At 40.7% G+C, this 17,518-nt stretch overlaps 2 protein-coding genes and 1 long non-coding RNA gene across 3 annotated transcripts in view; 2 read left to right on the forward strand and 1 right to left on the reverse strand.

Annotated features, from left to right (window-relative positions):
- Positions 1-6,209, forward strand: LOC144589052 (uncharacterized). Its single transcript, XR_013544928.1, has 3 exons — positions 1-234; positions 2,982-3,097; positions 6,069-6,209. It is a non-coding gene; the product is annotated as an uncharacterized LOC144589052 (long non-coding RNA).
- The window catches only part of LOC110076170 (calreticulin), a 24,421-nt gene continuing 10,966 nt past the window's right edge, over positions 4,064-17,518 (reverse strand). The window contains exons 6-9 of the mRNA XM_020788137.3: positions 16,549-16,662; positions 15,449-15,592; positions 8,534-8,626; positions 4,064-5,684 (exon numbers count right to left, since the gene is read on the reverse strand). Of these exons, the coding sequence (XP_020643796.3) occupies positions 5,553-5,684; positions 8,534-8,626; positions 15,449-15,592; positions 16,549-16,662 (483 nt within the window). The 3' untranslated portion in view covers positions 4,064-5,552. The remainder of the gene's footprint in view (positions 5,685-8,533; positions 8,627-15,448; positions 15,593-16,548; positions 16,663-17,518) is intronic.
- Positions 12,063-17,518, forward strand: part of OSBPL9 (oxysterol binding protein like 9) — a 116,929-nt gene continuing 111,473 nt past the window's right edge. The window contains exon 1 of the mRNA XM_078392871.1: positions 12,063-12,168. The gene's annotated coding sequence lies outside the window, so the exon portion shown is untranslated. The remainder of the gene's footprint in view (positions 12,169-17,518) is intronic.

Below are 17,518 nucleotides of genomic sequence, written 5' to 3' on the forward strand. Positions count from 1 at the left end.
AAGGCCCGGATCGGCCTCGGGAGCTAACAAAAACAGGGCTTCTTTCCCGGGAGATCCTCGGGCTGGCCCATCTTCCTCTCTTGAAGGTTATGGTATAAGCAGAGGCCGTGCGTGTGTCTACTCGAAATAAATCCCCCTAATTTGAAATGGGTCTTACTCCCGAAGTAGGCATGAATAACTGCAGGGAGAGCCTACAAACCGCTTGGTTCAGGAGGCATCCTGGCAACAGGAACAGTGAGTAATAGGCAGCAAGCCCCAAGTCATTGCCTGCCCATATCTAAACCTTTAAATTCAAAATAAACCATCCGTGAATTATCCTATGCCTTTCTCCTTTTTGTTTCGCATATTGTACTTATGTTTCTCGACCATTTCCGGCATTTAAGAGCATAAAACCGTACCCATCTCCTCAGAAATAAGTCTAAAATTAAGTTCAGGAGTGCTTGCTTAGGTCAAGTGGTGAATGTCAGCTTAATTGACTCCCTCATTTTCTTCATCCCGAGACAGTTTTTGCTTTAAGACAGTGGAGTTGAGTTTCACTTCTTATATATACTTACATAAACCAGTGTAATTTTTTGACATTTGCTGGTTCTTGCCCATCATCATTTATAAGTACGGCTGCAAAAATAGAAATTAAATGCAAACAGAATTACAGTGCGTTTCATTCCAGTGAGGAGTCTTTGATTAGCTGGCCCATCTTCTGTCCAGTTTCAAGGTCCCTGATTTGTATCAGGATTTCGTATCTTTTCAAATAGATTTTCAAAAAGAGGGTCATCCTCTGGCAGCTTTTCAAATAGATTACTGTCCTCCCTAAAACAAGATAAGTGGTCACCACAATCTAAACTAGTATGATAAATCCCTTTATTAGCTCTAGTATTGGCTGGATAGCTGTTACTAAGCTAGAGGTCAATACCCCATTGTGGTTCATGGGAGAAGGACCAGCCTTTGTAGCCTTGGGCAAGCAGCATAGTCCCACGGTACCACCAGAAGGGAGTGGTAAGTATTCTATATCTGTGATCCTGGAAAGGATCACAGCAAGTTGGAATTGGCCTGGTAGCTTCTTTTTCTTCTTAGTACAGTAATGCAGAATTGAAAATCAGTTTATGCTCAACGCATTCTAAAGTATATTACTTCCATTTTTCACACTAGATAAAAAACATACTGTAATTGGTTTCATAGACAGTGAATGCTTATGCTTTTGCCCTAGTTTTCCTTTAATGAGCTAATTAACTGTGTATTCTGTAACAAAGTGAAAGTAGGTAATACCCAAGAGTTTTGTGGTTCATGATTTAACTAGTAACTTTCCTGTTCACATTTGAACCAGAGTCCTGTACCTCCTCATGAGTTTGTCAATGTTCAATTACACATAATCCTAATATGTGGAATTGCTTCAGTAATTAAAAATGATAATAACAAGTAAGTTCCAGCAAAAATTATATTTAAAGGTAGGCCATGTTCGCTATAGGAGTTGTAGGCCAGTAGATATAATGGCTACAGTTGTACTAAAGTGTCCTAACCCACTTATCTTAGGCATAATATCCATTTTCAAATCTTTTCCCTTGGTCTCGGGTGTGACAAAATAGGGTAGACAATTTTCAGGGTGCTTTACTTGTCCATATAGTTTATTGTATTTCTATACTGATCTCAGAGTGGGACAGACTTGAAACACAGTGTTTATGTTGCTGAATTGCTGGGTTTGTCATGAATTTGTTTTGAAACCAGAATTAAATTTGGGTGTTAAACATTTGGGATAACTATGCAGGAAACAAACATAATTATATGTGAATGCAAACTAAATATTTTACATGATTAAGATATATAATTTGTATACCACAAATACGGAATGTACAAATATTTGCCATGTTCCTGGGACGTAATATATTCGTCCATTTGTTTGTTTTTAAAACATTGTGGATAGGCCTTTTATGTGTCACCCTCTAAATCCGAGTACTAAGCTGTTTCAGTTCTATACATGTGTTTGCTGTCAGTAACAGACTTGCTGAGGGTGAAAACTGAAAGCTAATTCAAACACAACAGAGGTGCTCCTACTTTGTCAAAAAGTGTATGAGGAAATATAGATCCAAGTGGTGCTGGATGGGTTTACATTCCTCCTGAAAATTCAGGTTCACAGGGTGGTTATACTCCAGGACTCATTGCTGAACCTTGATATCCAAGTCTTGGCAGTAGACCGAAATTAAACTAGGGCACCAGATAGAGTTGTCTCATGTAGCTAATGACATGTCCCTTGGTTGCATCCCACTGGGATTACTGTAATGCATTCTATGTGAGAAATACTTCGAAACTTAAGTGGGTCCAAGATGCTGCAGGCAGACTGCTGACTAGAAATGGTTAAAGGGAGAACTAGTTCCTTATAACCTTGTAATACATTCCATTGATTCAAACGGGCCTATTCTAGTTTTAACTTACTATGTTCACCAAATCTCCACTGATTTAATTACAGTGGTGCCTCACTTAATGACAATAATCCGTTCCAGGAAAATTGCTCTTAAGCGAAAACATCGTAAAGCGAAATTTAAAACCCCATTGAAATGCACTGAAAACTATTCAATGCGTTCCAGTGGGGTAAAAACTCACCGTCCAGCGAAGATCCTCCATATGGCGGCCATTTTCGGTGCCTGTATAGCGAGGAATCCGTCCCTAAACACAGCGGGGAGCCATTTTAAGCACCCGGTGGCCATTTTGAAAACCCGACAATCAGCTGATCGTCATAAAGCCAAAATCAGTTCCCGAAGCTGATCATCGCTGAGTGACATCCCCCCCATTTAGACCATCGTTTTGTGATTGCAAAAAGATCGTCGTAAAACGCATTCATCGTAATGTGGGGCAATCGTTAAGCGAGGCACCACTGTAGCTTACTTGAGTGCAACATATGACACTAAGCAGCAGGATTTCAGCCACTGTAAGCCAGCTTTCATTTTAAATTGCTATTGTATACTGTATACTGTATTTATGTTTTATACTAGCAGAGCCTTCTCTGGGCACATGTTCCATAAGTCACCATTGAGAAATATTTACCCATCCTCTGATCCCGGATTTCTGCACTCCCCTCTGTTGGTGCAGTGTTCCAGTTGCAGGACCAGTAAGTATTTCACTTTACTTTTTAACTTTACTTTTATTAGATTTTTACCCTGCCCCACTAGACAAAGTCTACTCGGGGCGGCTTACACACGATAAAAACAACAATATAATAAACATCATAAAATCATTAAAAACAACATAGTTTTAACACTTATATTAAATCATTGCCGAGATGAAATAATTAAAAAGATAGAGTGGTCCGGTGGGCCAGACAGGCGGGGTATTAAGTAAATAAATAAATAAATAAATAAATAGAGATCAGTTAATTGACTGGAGGGAAGGCCTGCCTAAAGAGCCAAGTTGTTAAATGGGTTTTAAAAACACCCAATGAGGGTGCCAAACAGATTTCTGTTGGGAGGGTGTTCCATAGCTGAGGGGCCACTGCTGAGAAGGCCGGGTTTCTTGTTCTTTCTTTCCAGGCCTCTCTCGGTGTTAGGCCCCTCAGCCATCCCTGCTGACTATGCCAGGTGATTTGGGTAGATCTAGGTGGGAGAAGACAATCTGCCAAGTATCGAGGTCCCAAACCATTTAGGGCTTTGTACGTCATCATTAGCACTTCGAAGTCAATGCAGAAATAAATGGGCAGCCAATGCAAAGCAGCCAGAGTGGGGGAAATATGCTGATATTTCCTCACCCCACTAAGAAGCCTGGCTACCACTTCTCTGTCAATACCCCTAGGAGAAAAGAACAAGCATTTAACCCTTACAGTGCAGGAGCAGGTTTTTTTTGTGTTGTAGTTTGGGCACTTGGAGTCAAAAAGGTTTGCCATAACTGTTTTATAAGAAACTAAGATGATATGGCTTAGAGGGGAGTGTAAAATAAGTTGTGCTTCATTGATTTGAATGACTCAACATTCTTGGGATTAGATAACTCACTTAAGAGAATATGTACAATTAGAATGCTTTTAAGTTATCTGCTTTGATTATGGCTTCTATTATCTTCAAAGAGATTAACACAATACACATGATAAGGAAGAATATGGCATGGGTTTATTTTGGACACCTTAAATAAGTAGAGATGATGATAGATAGATGGCTTTCCACATACTACATTATTTAGGGAGATAAAGGATCTGAAGTTATATTCTTTCAATATAATGGGTTGAGGCAACCCTGTAAAGGATCAGCTGGGTGTGAAGAAGAAAAAAGAAAAAGAAATAGTTTGGAAAGCCCTTTTAAAATTCCACAGGGAAGTTGATTGTCTTGGGACAGAGTTTTGACTTTACCATGACATGTTGACATACTGTGTAGGGCAGTATATTTTTGTTAGGGCTTTGGATGAAAAGATGTTCACATTGTGCTAAATATACTACTCAAATAAGAAACAATTCTACTTTCTGGATGAACTGTGTAATCTGTTCAGAAATTCCAGGAATATAGAAGTTCATCTTGGAGATAACCAGATCCATTTTAGGCAATTTAAGCAACAAAGTTCAACCCTAGGCAATGCTTCCCAACCTTGGATTTTAAAATATTTTACTTCAGGCTCATTGTGTCTCAGCCAGCAATGCCAGTGGTCAGGAGTTCTAGTCAAGAGTACAGTATCTGGGAACTGAAGGCTGTGAACCTCTGTGAAAAGAAACACAATTTTGGACTGATGGAGACATCTAGGTTACTGATAAGCCACATGTATGTTGTCTTTCTGCTCTGCTGAAATAGTACAATCTTGTAAACACTTGCTAGAAAATAAAACAATTGTCCAAAGGGTCTATTTGTCCTAGTGTAATACATACTCCTATATGGAGTACATAGCTGACTTTTATATTATGTTGAACACCTATATTGATACCTTAACAGTCTCAGATGTACTCTTGTAATATAAATGACTCAAACTTATAAAAATTATTTTTTCTTCTTGGGGATTTGTCCTTTGTCAACAAAGTAGATGAAGCGCAGTCGAGAGCTTAAAAATATTAAGCAATGCTTAACAGTTTAATTTCCAGCTGCTTCAGTCCACCTTTATTTTATATATCATGGAATGCAATTTCTGAGTCAATCATAGAATAATAGAGTTGGAAGGGGCCTATAAAGGCCATCAAGTCCAACCCCCTCCTCACCGTTGAGCTACTGGAATTAACTGTTGACATCCTTGCATTACCCAAGTTGCTTTCACTCATATAAGGAACAGGCAACTTCTGGAAGTAGGCAGGCCACTGAGGGGCTGCATGATGCCACTGACAAGACAACCAGAATTTCCTTTGGAATCAAAGCAGACATTTTGCAGGTATTGCTTTAAAAGAGGCATATGCTTACTTTCCACCTTTTACTAGTATGCAAAACTTGTTTATCAGGATTTTTTATCACCACAGCATTTCAGAGTTTCAATAACATATATTTAGAAAATAAGTACAATATTTAGAAGTTGAACTATTTTCAACCAAAGAACAGCTCATGACCATACTGAATGAGAGTAGTTATGCAACATTTTTTTTTTATTATTATTATTTTTTTTGCTGGTTAGAGTTCATCTTTAACATTGGAACCCTTTCCCTTCTTTTCTTTCTTGGTCTCCTTTCCCTTTGGTTCTTCCTTTTCATTAATTTTGTTATACACTACATCTTGCCTCTCCCTTCTCTTCCATTCTCTCTCCTGTTAATCAAAACAAATATGTGATTAAGAAACCTCAGAACCTGGAACAAGTGTTGATGGACAAACTTTGTATATACAAAGCACATATCTTCAGCAATGTTTATTTTTCAAGCACACTTGTTATCTAAAAACTGAAATCTTCATCAGTCATTCTCACTTCATACTCATCACTACACAAAGACACAGGAGAAATTAAATGTTACATTGATCAACCATGGTATGTGTAATTTGTGCGAACAAATTGCCAATTATGTATTTATGTAAATAAAATCACTATGTGTAACTTTACATGAGTAAGATAATATGTCCTTCATAGGATATGGTAAGTGTTTTAGCTAGGTAGTGTCAAATAAAACTATTCTTATTTCTAAAACAACATTGCAGGGGCCAACATCCTATTAAATGTGGAGTGGAAGTGCAACTATGTAAGTGCCCCCCTGGTCACTGATCTCTGAAGCACTGCAAGAACAGGCACACATAGGGGAAACTGAAGGAGGAGGAGAACATGTGTTCAATTGTCTTTCCAATTTGGTTTCAGAAAATAGGATACTGGCAAGTATATTTTAACTACCTCATCCAAGAACAGTGAATACGTGCAAAAGTTAACATGTATTATTTACTATTTGCATCTAGGGGGAGTAACCTTGTTCAGTTTGTAGGCTGAATTAAATTTCAAAGAAGTTTTCAGGGGCCAAATTCCAGTGGTAGGTGGGGCTAAAAGAACCGTGTGGAGAATGGGGAATTCAGATTTAAAATTTAAGCTTCAAGTTCTTTTTATTAGTAATTAACAATAACTACATAATATCTGATCAATTCTGACATATAGTGACCCTTTCTAGGGTTTTCTAGGGAGAGAGTACTCAGAAGAGGTTTACCATTCCCTTCTTCTGGGAGCATCATGAGACCAAGCAGCTTGCTCAAGGCTATACAGGCTGGCTTGTCTCCTGGGATGCATAGTTGGGAACTGAAAACTTTGGCTCTGCAGCAAAAACCTAACTCACTGAATTATTTAGCCAGCTCCTATTAGTAATTAGGCATTGGGAAATGCATTTCGACTTTCTAAAATGGAAAATGGGGATATAAAAGCTAGGAAACCATTAAATAAGGGCATCACTTTGAATTGCCTTGAACATAATGCATTTCTCACTTCCTTTAAGGTAAAAGCCTTTGTTGCAACACTTTGAGCATCATTTTGCTTGCATGGGAAATTATAGCAATGGTCCTCTATTTACTGCACTCCTTGGCATCTTATTTCTTGTTCAAGCAAGATTTCAAAAAGGAAGATGCACTCAAGACCATACTGCAAATATTTGCTGGTTACTGGGGCACACCAGAGAGTTTCACAAGAACATCAGTCTATGCTTTATGCTTTTGACTGTTTAGATCATGAAAAACTATGCGCAGTTCTTAAAGGAATGGGTGTGCCTCACCACTTACTTGATTGTTTTGATTAGACATGGGCTATTTGTATCCATATCTCTGGGGATATGAATAAAATCTCAGCATCACAGGTGCCATTTCCTCCGCCAGAACTGGCCAGTCCACTCACTGTTCATAGCACAGCGCTCAGCTCTGTCACTACTGTCATCGTGCCAATCGCAGAAGGAGCCTGGCTGTCTTTCCCACCTCCTTTCACAGCTGACCACCATGGTATGGAGGTGGAACTGGGAGTCTCCCTGCTCAGCTGATGAGTGGTCACTTGTCTGGTGAAGACAGGTTCCTTCTGTGATTGGCACAACAATTATGATGATGGAACTGAATGTCATGCTGTGAATGATGAGTGGACTGGCCAGTTCTGGGGGAGGGAATGGGCCTCTGTGGCACTTGCAGTGCTGCAATTCATATCTGTATCCCCAAGGATACGAATATGAACAGCCCATGTCTGGTCTTGATGCATAACTTATATTGTGGACAAGAAGCTACCATTAGGACAGAATATGATTTCCTATAGGCCAGTGATGGCAAACCTGTGGCACGCGAAGCTCTTCTGCCACACGAGGTATTAGCCCACCTGCCCTCCCTTGTGGAGGCAAACGTTATGAAGTGGCTGCAGCCAGGATTCCCCCTTCCGCTGCCACTTCCTGGTCCTTTGGGTCCGTCACTATGATTCCCCTTAAACTTCCTATTCCTGGTCTTCTGGGTCTGATGCTACGATTCCCCCTTAAACTTCCTGTTCCTGGTCCTCTTGGTCTGTCACTATGATTCCCCCTTAAACTGCCACTTCCAGTTCTGGTTCCAGTCTTCCGGGTGGCACGACAGCCACTGGTTTCTTCCCCCCCCCCCAAAAAAAAGGTTTGCCACCACTGCTATAGGCAAAGGGGTCAGACAAGGGTGCATTTTATCCCCTTAACTGTTCAATCAGTCTACAGAACATATCATATGGAAAGATGAAAGAAGAATGAAAATTGGTGGAAGTATCAATTTAAGATATGCAGATGAAACCATCTTACTGGCAGAAAGCAACTATGACTAGAAACAGCTTTTAGTGAAAATAAAAGAAGACAGTGACAAAAACAGGATGGCAGCTGAACATCAAGAATACCAAAATCTTAACTACAGAAGTATGTAAGAGCTGAGCAGGTCTGTTGAAGAGAAGATGTAAGGAGATCACTAATTCATAGGGTCACTATAAGTCATAACAGCAACAAGAACTGTAAATTGATCATAGCCATATGAGGCCAACAAGTTGTTTTTGTTACAGAAGAAGCACTCACAGCTTGAACAATGGAAACAAAAGTGTGATAATATTGTAAGATCCAAGATACCACTTATGATATGAGAACTATGATTATTAAATTCTAACACTAGTAGTGAATTCTATTTTAAAAAAATACTATGCAGTTACTTACATATGTGACACCCCACATTTCATTTCCAGCATCTTCAGCATATTTTTCATCATTTGTGATCAGAAAATTATCGAAGATTGTACCTGACTTTCCCTATTGGATTTAAAAAAACCAGAAATGCAAAGTCATTTAATGGCTTGCAATCATAGCTTGGTTTTCCCGTTCTAAATTAATTTGGGAAGCATGGTCCTTAAAAAGAGAGGTTACCTATCTGTAACCTTGGTTCTTCTAATGGCCCTATGTGAATCCACACAACTGGGTTTAACCTGCGCTTGCGCTGGATCCTCAGAATATTCTAGAGCTTAAATAAGAAACATAGTAGTACGTTGTCCTCTACCACACACGCTCCACCCTCCCATGTACCTCAATTCCGATTGTCCGCCATTGTCAAAGCTATGAAAGCTAAGAACGTAAGTGACGGACAGCGGGGAGACCGGGCGGGATGTGTGGATTCACAAAGGGCCACTAGAAGAACTATGGTTACAGATAGGTAACCTCTCTTTCTTCTATGTGGCCTCCGTGAATCTACACAACTGGGTGACTAGCAAGCTCACTTACCAGAAGGTGGGCTGTCACTCCAGCACCGAAGTCAGTACCGTTCTCCCAAAACTTGTTTCCTTCTTAGCCCCGATAGTCCAATACTGAGTAACAAAGGTGGATGGTGTAGACCATGTAGCTGTTCAGCAAATGTCTCAGATGTCAATACCATGCATCAGGGCTGTTGAAGTTGCCATTGAAGGTAGAATGTACCTTCAGTGGCTCTGGCGGGGTTTTACCCGATATAGGCCATATTTATTGTAGACACAATAAGAGAGCCTTTATGAGGACCATGGAAACAAATGAATAACTGGGAAGAGGTACGAAATTCCTTAGTTCTAGAGGTATAAAAAGCCAAAGCACAGCGAACATCTAACGAGTGGAGCATGCGCTCAACATCTGAAAAGGGATTAGGAAACAACGTAGGTAAAGTCAATGGTTGGTTGACATGGAAACTTGAAACAACTTTAGGGAAAAAGGAGATATCACTTTGTCTGGGAAAAACTGCAGGTAAGGTACATCAGCCCTAAGAGTGGCCAGTTTGCTTGCCCTTCTTGCAGATGTTATTGCAATGAGAAACAAGGTTTTGAATGACAACAGTCTGAAATCAGATGAGGCCATGGGTTCGAAAGGCAAATGCGTTAGGGCTTGCAATACAACCTTTAAGGACCAGTGAGGCAGAGGTGGACAGGTGGGCAGGTGGATATTTTTCAAACCTTTCAAAAACAGTTTCAAAGTAGGGTGCGAAAACAATTGGGAGGATTCAGATCCCAGAGGCTGGTAGAATACAATAGCCAAAATACTGTATATACTTTAAGGGTAGAAAAGTCCAATCCTTGGTCAAAGAGGTGATGTAAGAAAGCGAGAAGAGTATCAAGGGATACTGGTACAGTTTGTAGGTTGTGTGATTCTGCAAATTTCAAGAAATTGCCCCATTTATATAAATATAAAAGCTTTGTGGAGGGTTTTCTGGCTTCGTCCAAAACCTCTCTAATCATGGTAGAATCCTCCACGCTGCTAAGTGCAGGGATTGAAGATCTGGGTGACAGTTCTTGACCGCGTCCTGAGTGAGCAGATGTGGTAACGCTGGTAGCCGGAGAAAATCAGATGCCATCAGTTTCAGAGTTGTAAACCATGGTTGCCGAGGCCACCATGGGGCGATCATGATGGCATCGGCCTGAGTTTGAAAGATTTTGATTATGGTTCTCTGAATCAGCGAGATGGGAGGGAAGAGGTAAAGAAGATGGTTTTTCCATTCGATCATGAAACCACCTCCTACTGCAGCATTGCCCATCTCTGCCTGGGAGCAGAACATGCCACATTTGGTGTTGAGGTATGTTGCGAACATGTCTACTTCCGGTAGTCCCCACCATCTGCAAATCATGTTGAAGACAGCATCGTCGAGTTGCCATTTGTGTGTTTGGACGTTCATTCGACTCAGCGTGTCTGCCACTCCGTTGTCTTCTGTGGATATATGAATGGCCACAGGAAAAACGTGATGTACATAACACCACTCCCATAGATGGACTGCCAAGTATAGGAGCGACATCAAATGTGTGCCTCCCTGTTTGTTGATATAGTATATGGTCATGGTGTTGTCTGTGATCAATTGAACACCATGACCTGCTACCAATGGACGGAAGGAATGAAAGGCTTTGATGACAGCCCACACTTCTAGGTGATTGATGTACAATCGTGTCTCCTTCTTGGACCAAAGAGCGTGAATTTTGTGGGGGCTGCAGTCTCTACGTAACTCACAGCGCTACATAACTCACAGTCTCTACGTAACTTACAGTTTACAATCCAAGTAACAATGGATGCAAGTCTCACAGGGAGACTTGCAACCATTGTTATTTGGATTGTAAGCTGTAAGGGTCAGAATGGGCGTCCTATTATCAGGTTTGGCATGAATATCCACCACTTTAGCTGTCTCACTAGCTCTTGAGTTACGTAGAGACGTTTGGACGGATTGTCTGTCATGGGATCGAAATTGGACAGATACCAAGCCTGCAAGGAACATATCTTCAATCTTGTGTGGGGCAGTAGTTGATGCCATCAGACCTAGGAAATGTTGCGTGTGATGGGCAGATACTGTGGTGTGAGGACAGAATGGTCGGATCACATGTTTTAACTTCTGTATTCATTCGGTTGGGAGAAACACACTCGCAAGAATGGAGTCTAGGCGTATACCTATATAGTCCACGACCTGAGTAGGTTGAAGGTGAGACTTCTTCATGTTGACTCTTAGACCCAGGCTTGTAAGGGTTTGATGAACAAACTCGGAGTCTTGGATGGCCTTTCAACAGAAAGCAGCTACGATCAACCAATCGTCTATGTACGGGAACACCGTGATGTTGTATAGACGAAGGTGAGCTGCTACCGGTGCCATGTACTTTGCTAACGTCCGCGGCGCAGTGGACAAGCCAAATGGAAGAGCACAGAATTGATAGGCAGTGTCTATGAATAAAAAGGTATTTTTGATGATGTGGGTGAATCGATATATTAAAGTAGGCATCCTTTAGGTCTATCACCACAAACCAGTCCTTTCTGTGGAGGAGGTGAATGATAGATTCCAGAGTGACCATTCGGAAGCACCTTGGACAAAGGTAGGTATTTAGTAGCCTGAGATCTAAAATAGGTCTGATGCTCCCATCTTTTTTGGGGACTGCAAAGTAGCAAGAGTAGAATCCGTCTGGGATGTCTCTGGAAAGCACAAGCTGAATTGCCTGCTTCTTTAATAGAGATTATATTTCCCCTTCTAGAGCCGGATCGTAGGATGTAATTTTGATATGGCCAATAGGAAGAAGTTCTGTGAATTCTAAAAGGTAACCAAATTGAATGATGGACAGAACCCAAGTGTCTTTGGTGATACGAGTCCAATTTTCCAGAAATGGGGCTAACCTAGTTTGAGAAGTGACTGATAGTATGGGTAGAAAAGAATTGTGACCTTGGTTAAAGGAGAGTCAAGAATACTGTTTTCCCTTCTTCATAGGTTGATAGTAAGTCTGGCGGCATTGGGAAGAAGCGTGAGACCTGAAAGGGACATTGGTCGAAGAGGATTGTGCCGATCTTCCTTGCACTAGTGGCCTATAAGGACGGTAAGATTGACAGCTTTGCTGGTATTGTTGCTGCCCAAACTGTTTGCGGCACTGATACCTTTGAAATTTTGGCTGTTATTATATTGTATATGACCTGTCTTCTTAATTTTGTGAAAGCTGTCCATGATCTAATCTGTTTTTTCGTTGAACAAGCCAGCTCCATCAAAGGATAACTCCTTATTCCTGAAGATCTCAGTCACTCATGACATCTCAGAGAGATTGCAGACACTAAGGACTTCAAGGCAACCTCAGCTGCATGACGAGATGCTAACATCTGATGCTTAGTGACAGTTGAAGCTTCGGCACGGGCATTCAGAAGTGTTGTTCTAGAATCCTCAGGGGCTGCTTGGAGAGCAAGTAGCACCTTAGCCCAGAGTTGACTCTGATAAGCTCCCATAGTCATCTGATAGTTAAAAAGTCTCAGCAAAACAGATGCAGAATACATTCTATGCCCCAGGACATCCAGCTTTCTTCCCTCACAATTGGTAGGGGTGACTTTTGCCTTACTTCCAGTCCTGGATAAATTAGATTGAACAATCATCGAATTAGGAGCTGGGCGTTTTGACAGGAACGTGGTGTCATCTCCATGGGTCCTATAATGGCCCTCCATCCTTCTAGAAATTTGCATAGATGTGGATGGCAAAGTCCAGGTGTCTTTAATGACATACATCATGGCAGAAATAAATGTCAGACTTAAAGGGTGAGTCTTTTCCTGATTGATGTCATCGAACACCAAATCTTGCTTAGGAGGTGGCGGTTGCTCAACCTCCAGCTGCAGTGACTTAGCCATACGAGATATCATTTGAGAATATGATGTGAAGTCCTGTGATGGAGAAGGTGGGCGTAGATCCCCCACATCTGAACCTGGGGTGTTTATATTTGGGGGGGTCTCCTCTGAGGCATCTGACAGGTCTTCCTCATCTCAGTCTGAGGCAGAGGAGGCTGAAGAACCATCTTGGAAAGAAGGAGAAGGTGATGGCGATATGTGACGTCTCCTTGATGTTTGGGTTGAAACAGAGTCTTTGGGAACTTGACGATCTTGAACAGTAGCAGGGTGACGCATGGCCGCAGGCACCGAAGCATTGGGAGCAGCCTGGGCTTTCTTTGAAGTCAATGCCAATTGTTTAGTGGTGTCTCAACCTGAAGACCAGTGGTTGGAGGACTTCGACACCAGAATGTCGACCTCATGGCTAGATCGACACCGACGATGTGGCGGTGGGGGAGATGGCAAAGAAGAGGAGGCATAGATGTATTTGCCTCTTCTGCGCTTTCCATGAGTCTCGGTGTCATAGTACGGTTTGACATGGAAGTCACTGTCCCTGTAACTACAATGATCAGCTCTACCATCCACCTCTACATAAATGGGATCTTCAGAACTATATCAAGCCAGATGCAGAGATGCACGGGAGAGCACAACCACCTCTCTATGCGAGGAATGCTGCCGAGGTGGAGAAATGTGCTTCCTTTTCTCTGTTCTTTCTTGGAGATGATCGATGTAAAGACTCCTCTGAGTTTGACCTCCTTATAACAGGCGCCCACCCAGTAGACACAGGGCTAGAATGGGCAGAAACTAGGCTGGCGACATCGTCAGCCTGAATGTGACTCAGACTCAGAGAATGGCTCGGTCCCAATGCCGAAGCCTGAATCCTTTGAAGACGGATAGAATTGTTGCCATCCGAAAAGGATTTGGTGTCCAGTCGGTCTCTAGACAACTCTTCTAATATTGGAGAAGACACCAATGCAGAGACTAGGGGAAGATCACGGAGTCGATCCTTTGAAGAGGACTTAAACTGCTAGTCTTTCTTCTGTTTATTTGAAGGTGTACGCTTTGGTGTCGACCCCAAAGCAGAGGCTGAAGATTTCTTGGCCACCGCTCCGAAGGTTCTTTTAGCTGACTTTGTTGGAGACTTCAGGGATGAAGTAGAAGGTAAGGACGAGGCTGGAGGATCGGGGCAAGTGGCAGGTTGAACTGGAGTGGATTCCATGGACTTAGTGGAGGGGAAAAGAGACTTTTCCCACAAAAAAAGCTCTGAGCCTCTGCTCGCAGGACTTCAAGGCAGGTCTGGAAAGTTTTTTTGCACTGAGAGCAGGTTTGGGGTTGATTATCCTCTCCTAAACAGTATAAACAGTGCTCGTGGCCATCAGTGATTGGAATTTTGGTGGCACAAGCAGTACAGCGTTTAAACGGGCCTGATGAGGCCATAAATGGGTTAATTCCCTGACATGTGAAGGGAAAGACCTGTCAAGCCGATGAAAAGCTGTAATAGATCGGGTTCGCTGATAAAACTCAAGTGAAGGCAATCAAGAATTGTAAATTGAAAGATAAAGTGAATTCAGTCCCTAGTCAAACTGAAAGCGTGTTATGAATGAGGCAATTAGTCCGTAGTGAAAAGGCAGGAAAACAGTAACAGTCCAGAGTCAAGCCAGGAGACAGCGTGCATAAAAGTCCATAAAGCAGAATCATAGTGTAGGGCAATCTAAAGTCAAATTAGGGGGGAGAATCAAGCAATATAAATTTCAGACCGAATTGTAACCAAAATGCAAAAGATTAAACAGCTCTAGTAAAGAGGTTCCAATCGCAACAGCAGTAAAAAGGAATTGAGGTACACGGGAGGGTGGAGAATGCGTGGTAGGGGACAATGTATTACTATGTTTCTTATTTAAGCTGTAGAATATTCTAAGGATCCAGCGCAAGCACAGGTTAAACCCAGTTGTGTGGATTCAGAGGCCACGTAGAAGAAGAAAAGGTTCACAATGAAAGTCTTGTAGAATATACAGTAATATGGTATTACAAACCTAATGTGATCAATCAATGTAGCTACAATATAAATGCTGTATGGTGTGTGATACATTATTTCCAAAAGTACACTCGTAATCACGTTCTTTGTTCTCAAGGATGCATTCAACAGCTCTGTGTAGAATGATACTGTGTCTACACAATACTGCATTTTCCTAAATTTGAGGAAAACACACTAGAAGATCACTTACAAACATATTCACTAGCTTCCATGCACAGGAATCCAATTTTGTGACTGGAAAAAGATGTGCATATTGTAGGCTACTTATGACATTGTTTTTTAATTAATTACAGAAACTATAACTGTGAAATGACATACTTTCAAAAAGAATAAGCTACTTGATGTTTTTGTTCATTTTGATGAAGGAATAAATTAAATCAGAAAACGGGCCTGCTCATCCAGTGAAGGATGCTATTTTGCATTGTTTCAGGGTTATGCTTCTTAACAAACAATGAGTTATTTCAACTGTGGAATATACATACCTGTAAAATTTCTAAGCCAATGACACTAATGTTAAAATACTTGTAAAGATTAGGATCTGGTATATAATCTGGGTTGTCTACTTCTGGTTGTACCCATTTTCCCCGATAATTGGGGTTTTTAATTATACGAGGTTTCCAAATGCCCTAAAAAAGAACATGCAAGGCAAGTTTGAATACTACTTTCAACCCCCATTCAATCAACATATTCATCAGCCATCATGAATCTGAGATCTAGTGAAATATACATACATACATACATACATACATACATACATACATACATACATACATACATACATACATACATACATACATACATACATACATACTGTACACACTAATATATATATTAGAATGGACTAATATCATTTGGCTATACTGTAGTTAGTGATATGTTATTTATAATTTTGAGTGCAGGGCCTTTGCAGTGACTGCCAAGAGATATTTCAATAAAAACAACCACCTACTATATTAGCTTGCACTTAAATGATTTCAGGGCCTCCTGACTAGAAAAAAAATTCCTTTTGTGTTGCTGTTGTTGCAAAAATGTTTTTTCCTGTTTCTGGAGCAGCATCTTTTGCATGAAAGGGTGTTGCAGGGTCCCTCAAGTTACTGATGTAAAAAACAAAACCCAAGACAACTACTATACATTCAATCACTGTCTGTATTGTTGTTTTTTCAAATGGCAAGCACTGGAAACTGTACTAAAGTACAATCTACCCCATCAATCTACAGTAATCTACCCCATTATATACAGTCAGGAGATGGCTTTCAAGGGCAGGGGAGGAAGGAGTGCCCTTGAGAAACTAAGTAAGGAAAACAAAAGTAAAAAAGTAAGCATAAATGAATAATGGCTGTAGGAAAAGAGTAAGGAGGCATAAGGTCAAGGGAATACACTGGTGATGAATTGGAAAGGAGGCATAGAGTAAAATACTGAAACTAACAGGAAAGCCTTCATTTAGTACAGGTGATCTACAGAGCCACTAAGCTTGCAAAGTTTAGTGTCTACTGTATTTTAACTTAATTGGAAATACAGTGTCTTAATGTTGAATGTCTCTGAAAGCAGTCACTTTATTTATTACATAAATATATATTCTTACTCTGTACGCAGGGTTTGCAATCAATGGTGGTGCCCATTCCCCGTCCATCTCTTCATCCCAGTCATAAGGTTTTGACACATTTGGATCAGGAATTCTTTCTGGCTGATCCCAATCCTAAAACAATAATAATCTTAGAACTGCAAAGCTAGAAGGGACCCTATGGATCGAATCCAGCCCCTGTCCTATAAGGAGGGGCACAGTGAGGAATTGACTCCCAGCCTCTGACTCTATGGCCAGATGCCTAAACCAATGAGCTTTCCAACAATACTTCTCAAGATGTTCAATTAAGACTCTTAACTGTAACATGCATTTTAACAGGAAAGATAATTAAACAGTATTATTTTTAGATGCCCATTTAATATTGTTGGTTGGTGGGTAACTTTATAATAACCCATTCCTATCTTATTTTCCATTCTGTTCTATGATTCAATACATCTTTAATTGTAGTTGCACTCTTTTAATTCAACCAGTGCCTGTTTCTATTAAACGATGAATGCATATATTTAATTCAAGCTATCATAGATTTGTTTGGCATAATTATCTGATGGGCGTCCAAATCTTTGAATCTTCAAAATAGTGACTCTGAACTCTAACAAAGACCATGATGTCAAATGTTTGGGTGCTTCCATACATTTATAGCCACTGTATATTTTAATGCACGTTTTTCAATTCTACCATACACAAAGCAAAAAACACACACCACAAGACCATGTTTTGTTAAATGCCTTTGTCTGTAATACTGTTTTTCAAGAATGCTGTGCCCTATAAATGGAGGATGGAATTTTTATTATCTCCAAATTTTTCAGAACATGGACCTACAGAATTCTAGTTACTTGCCTGAACCAAATCTTTGTTTCTATTGTGCAAAAGTTGGAAGTTCTATAATTGTGAACTAATTACAGAAACCTCTTCCTCATGCCTTTGCTCTTTGAATCTGGAATGTGACATGTCGTTAAGATAGTTAATTTGA

This window comes from Pogona vitticeps, chromosome 4 (assembly GCF_051106095.1).
Source record: "Pogona vitticeps strain Pit_001003342236 chromosome 4, PviZW2.1, whole genome shotgun sequence".
Lineage (NCBI taxonomy): Eukaryota > Metazoa > Chordata > Lepidosauria > Squamata > Agamidae > Pogona > Pogona vitticeps.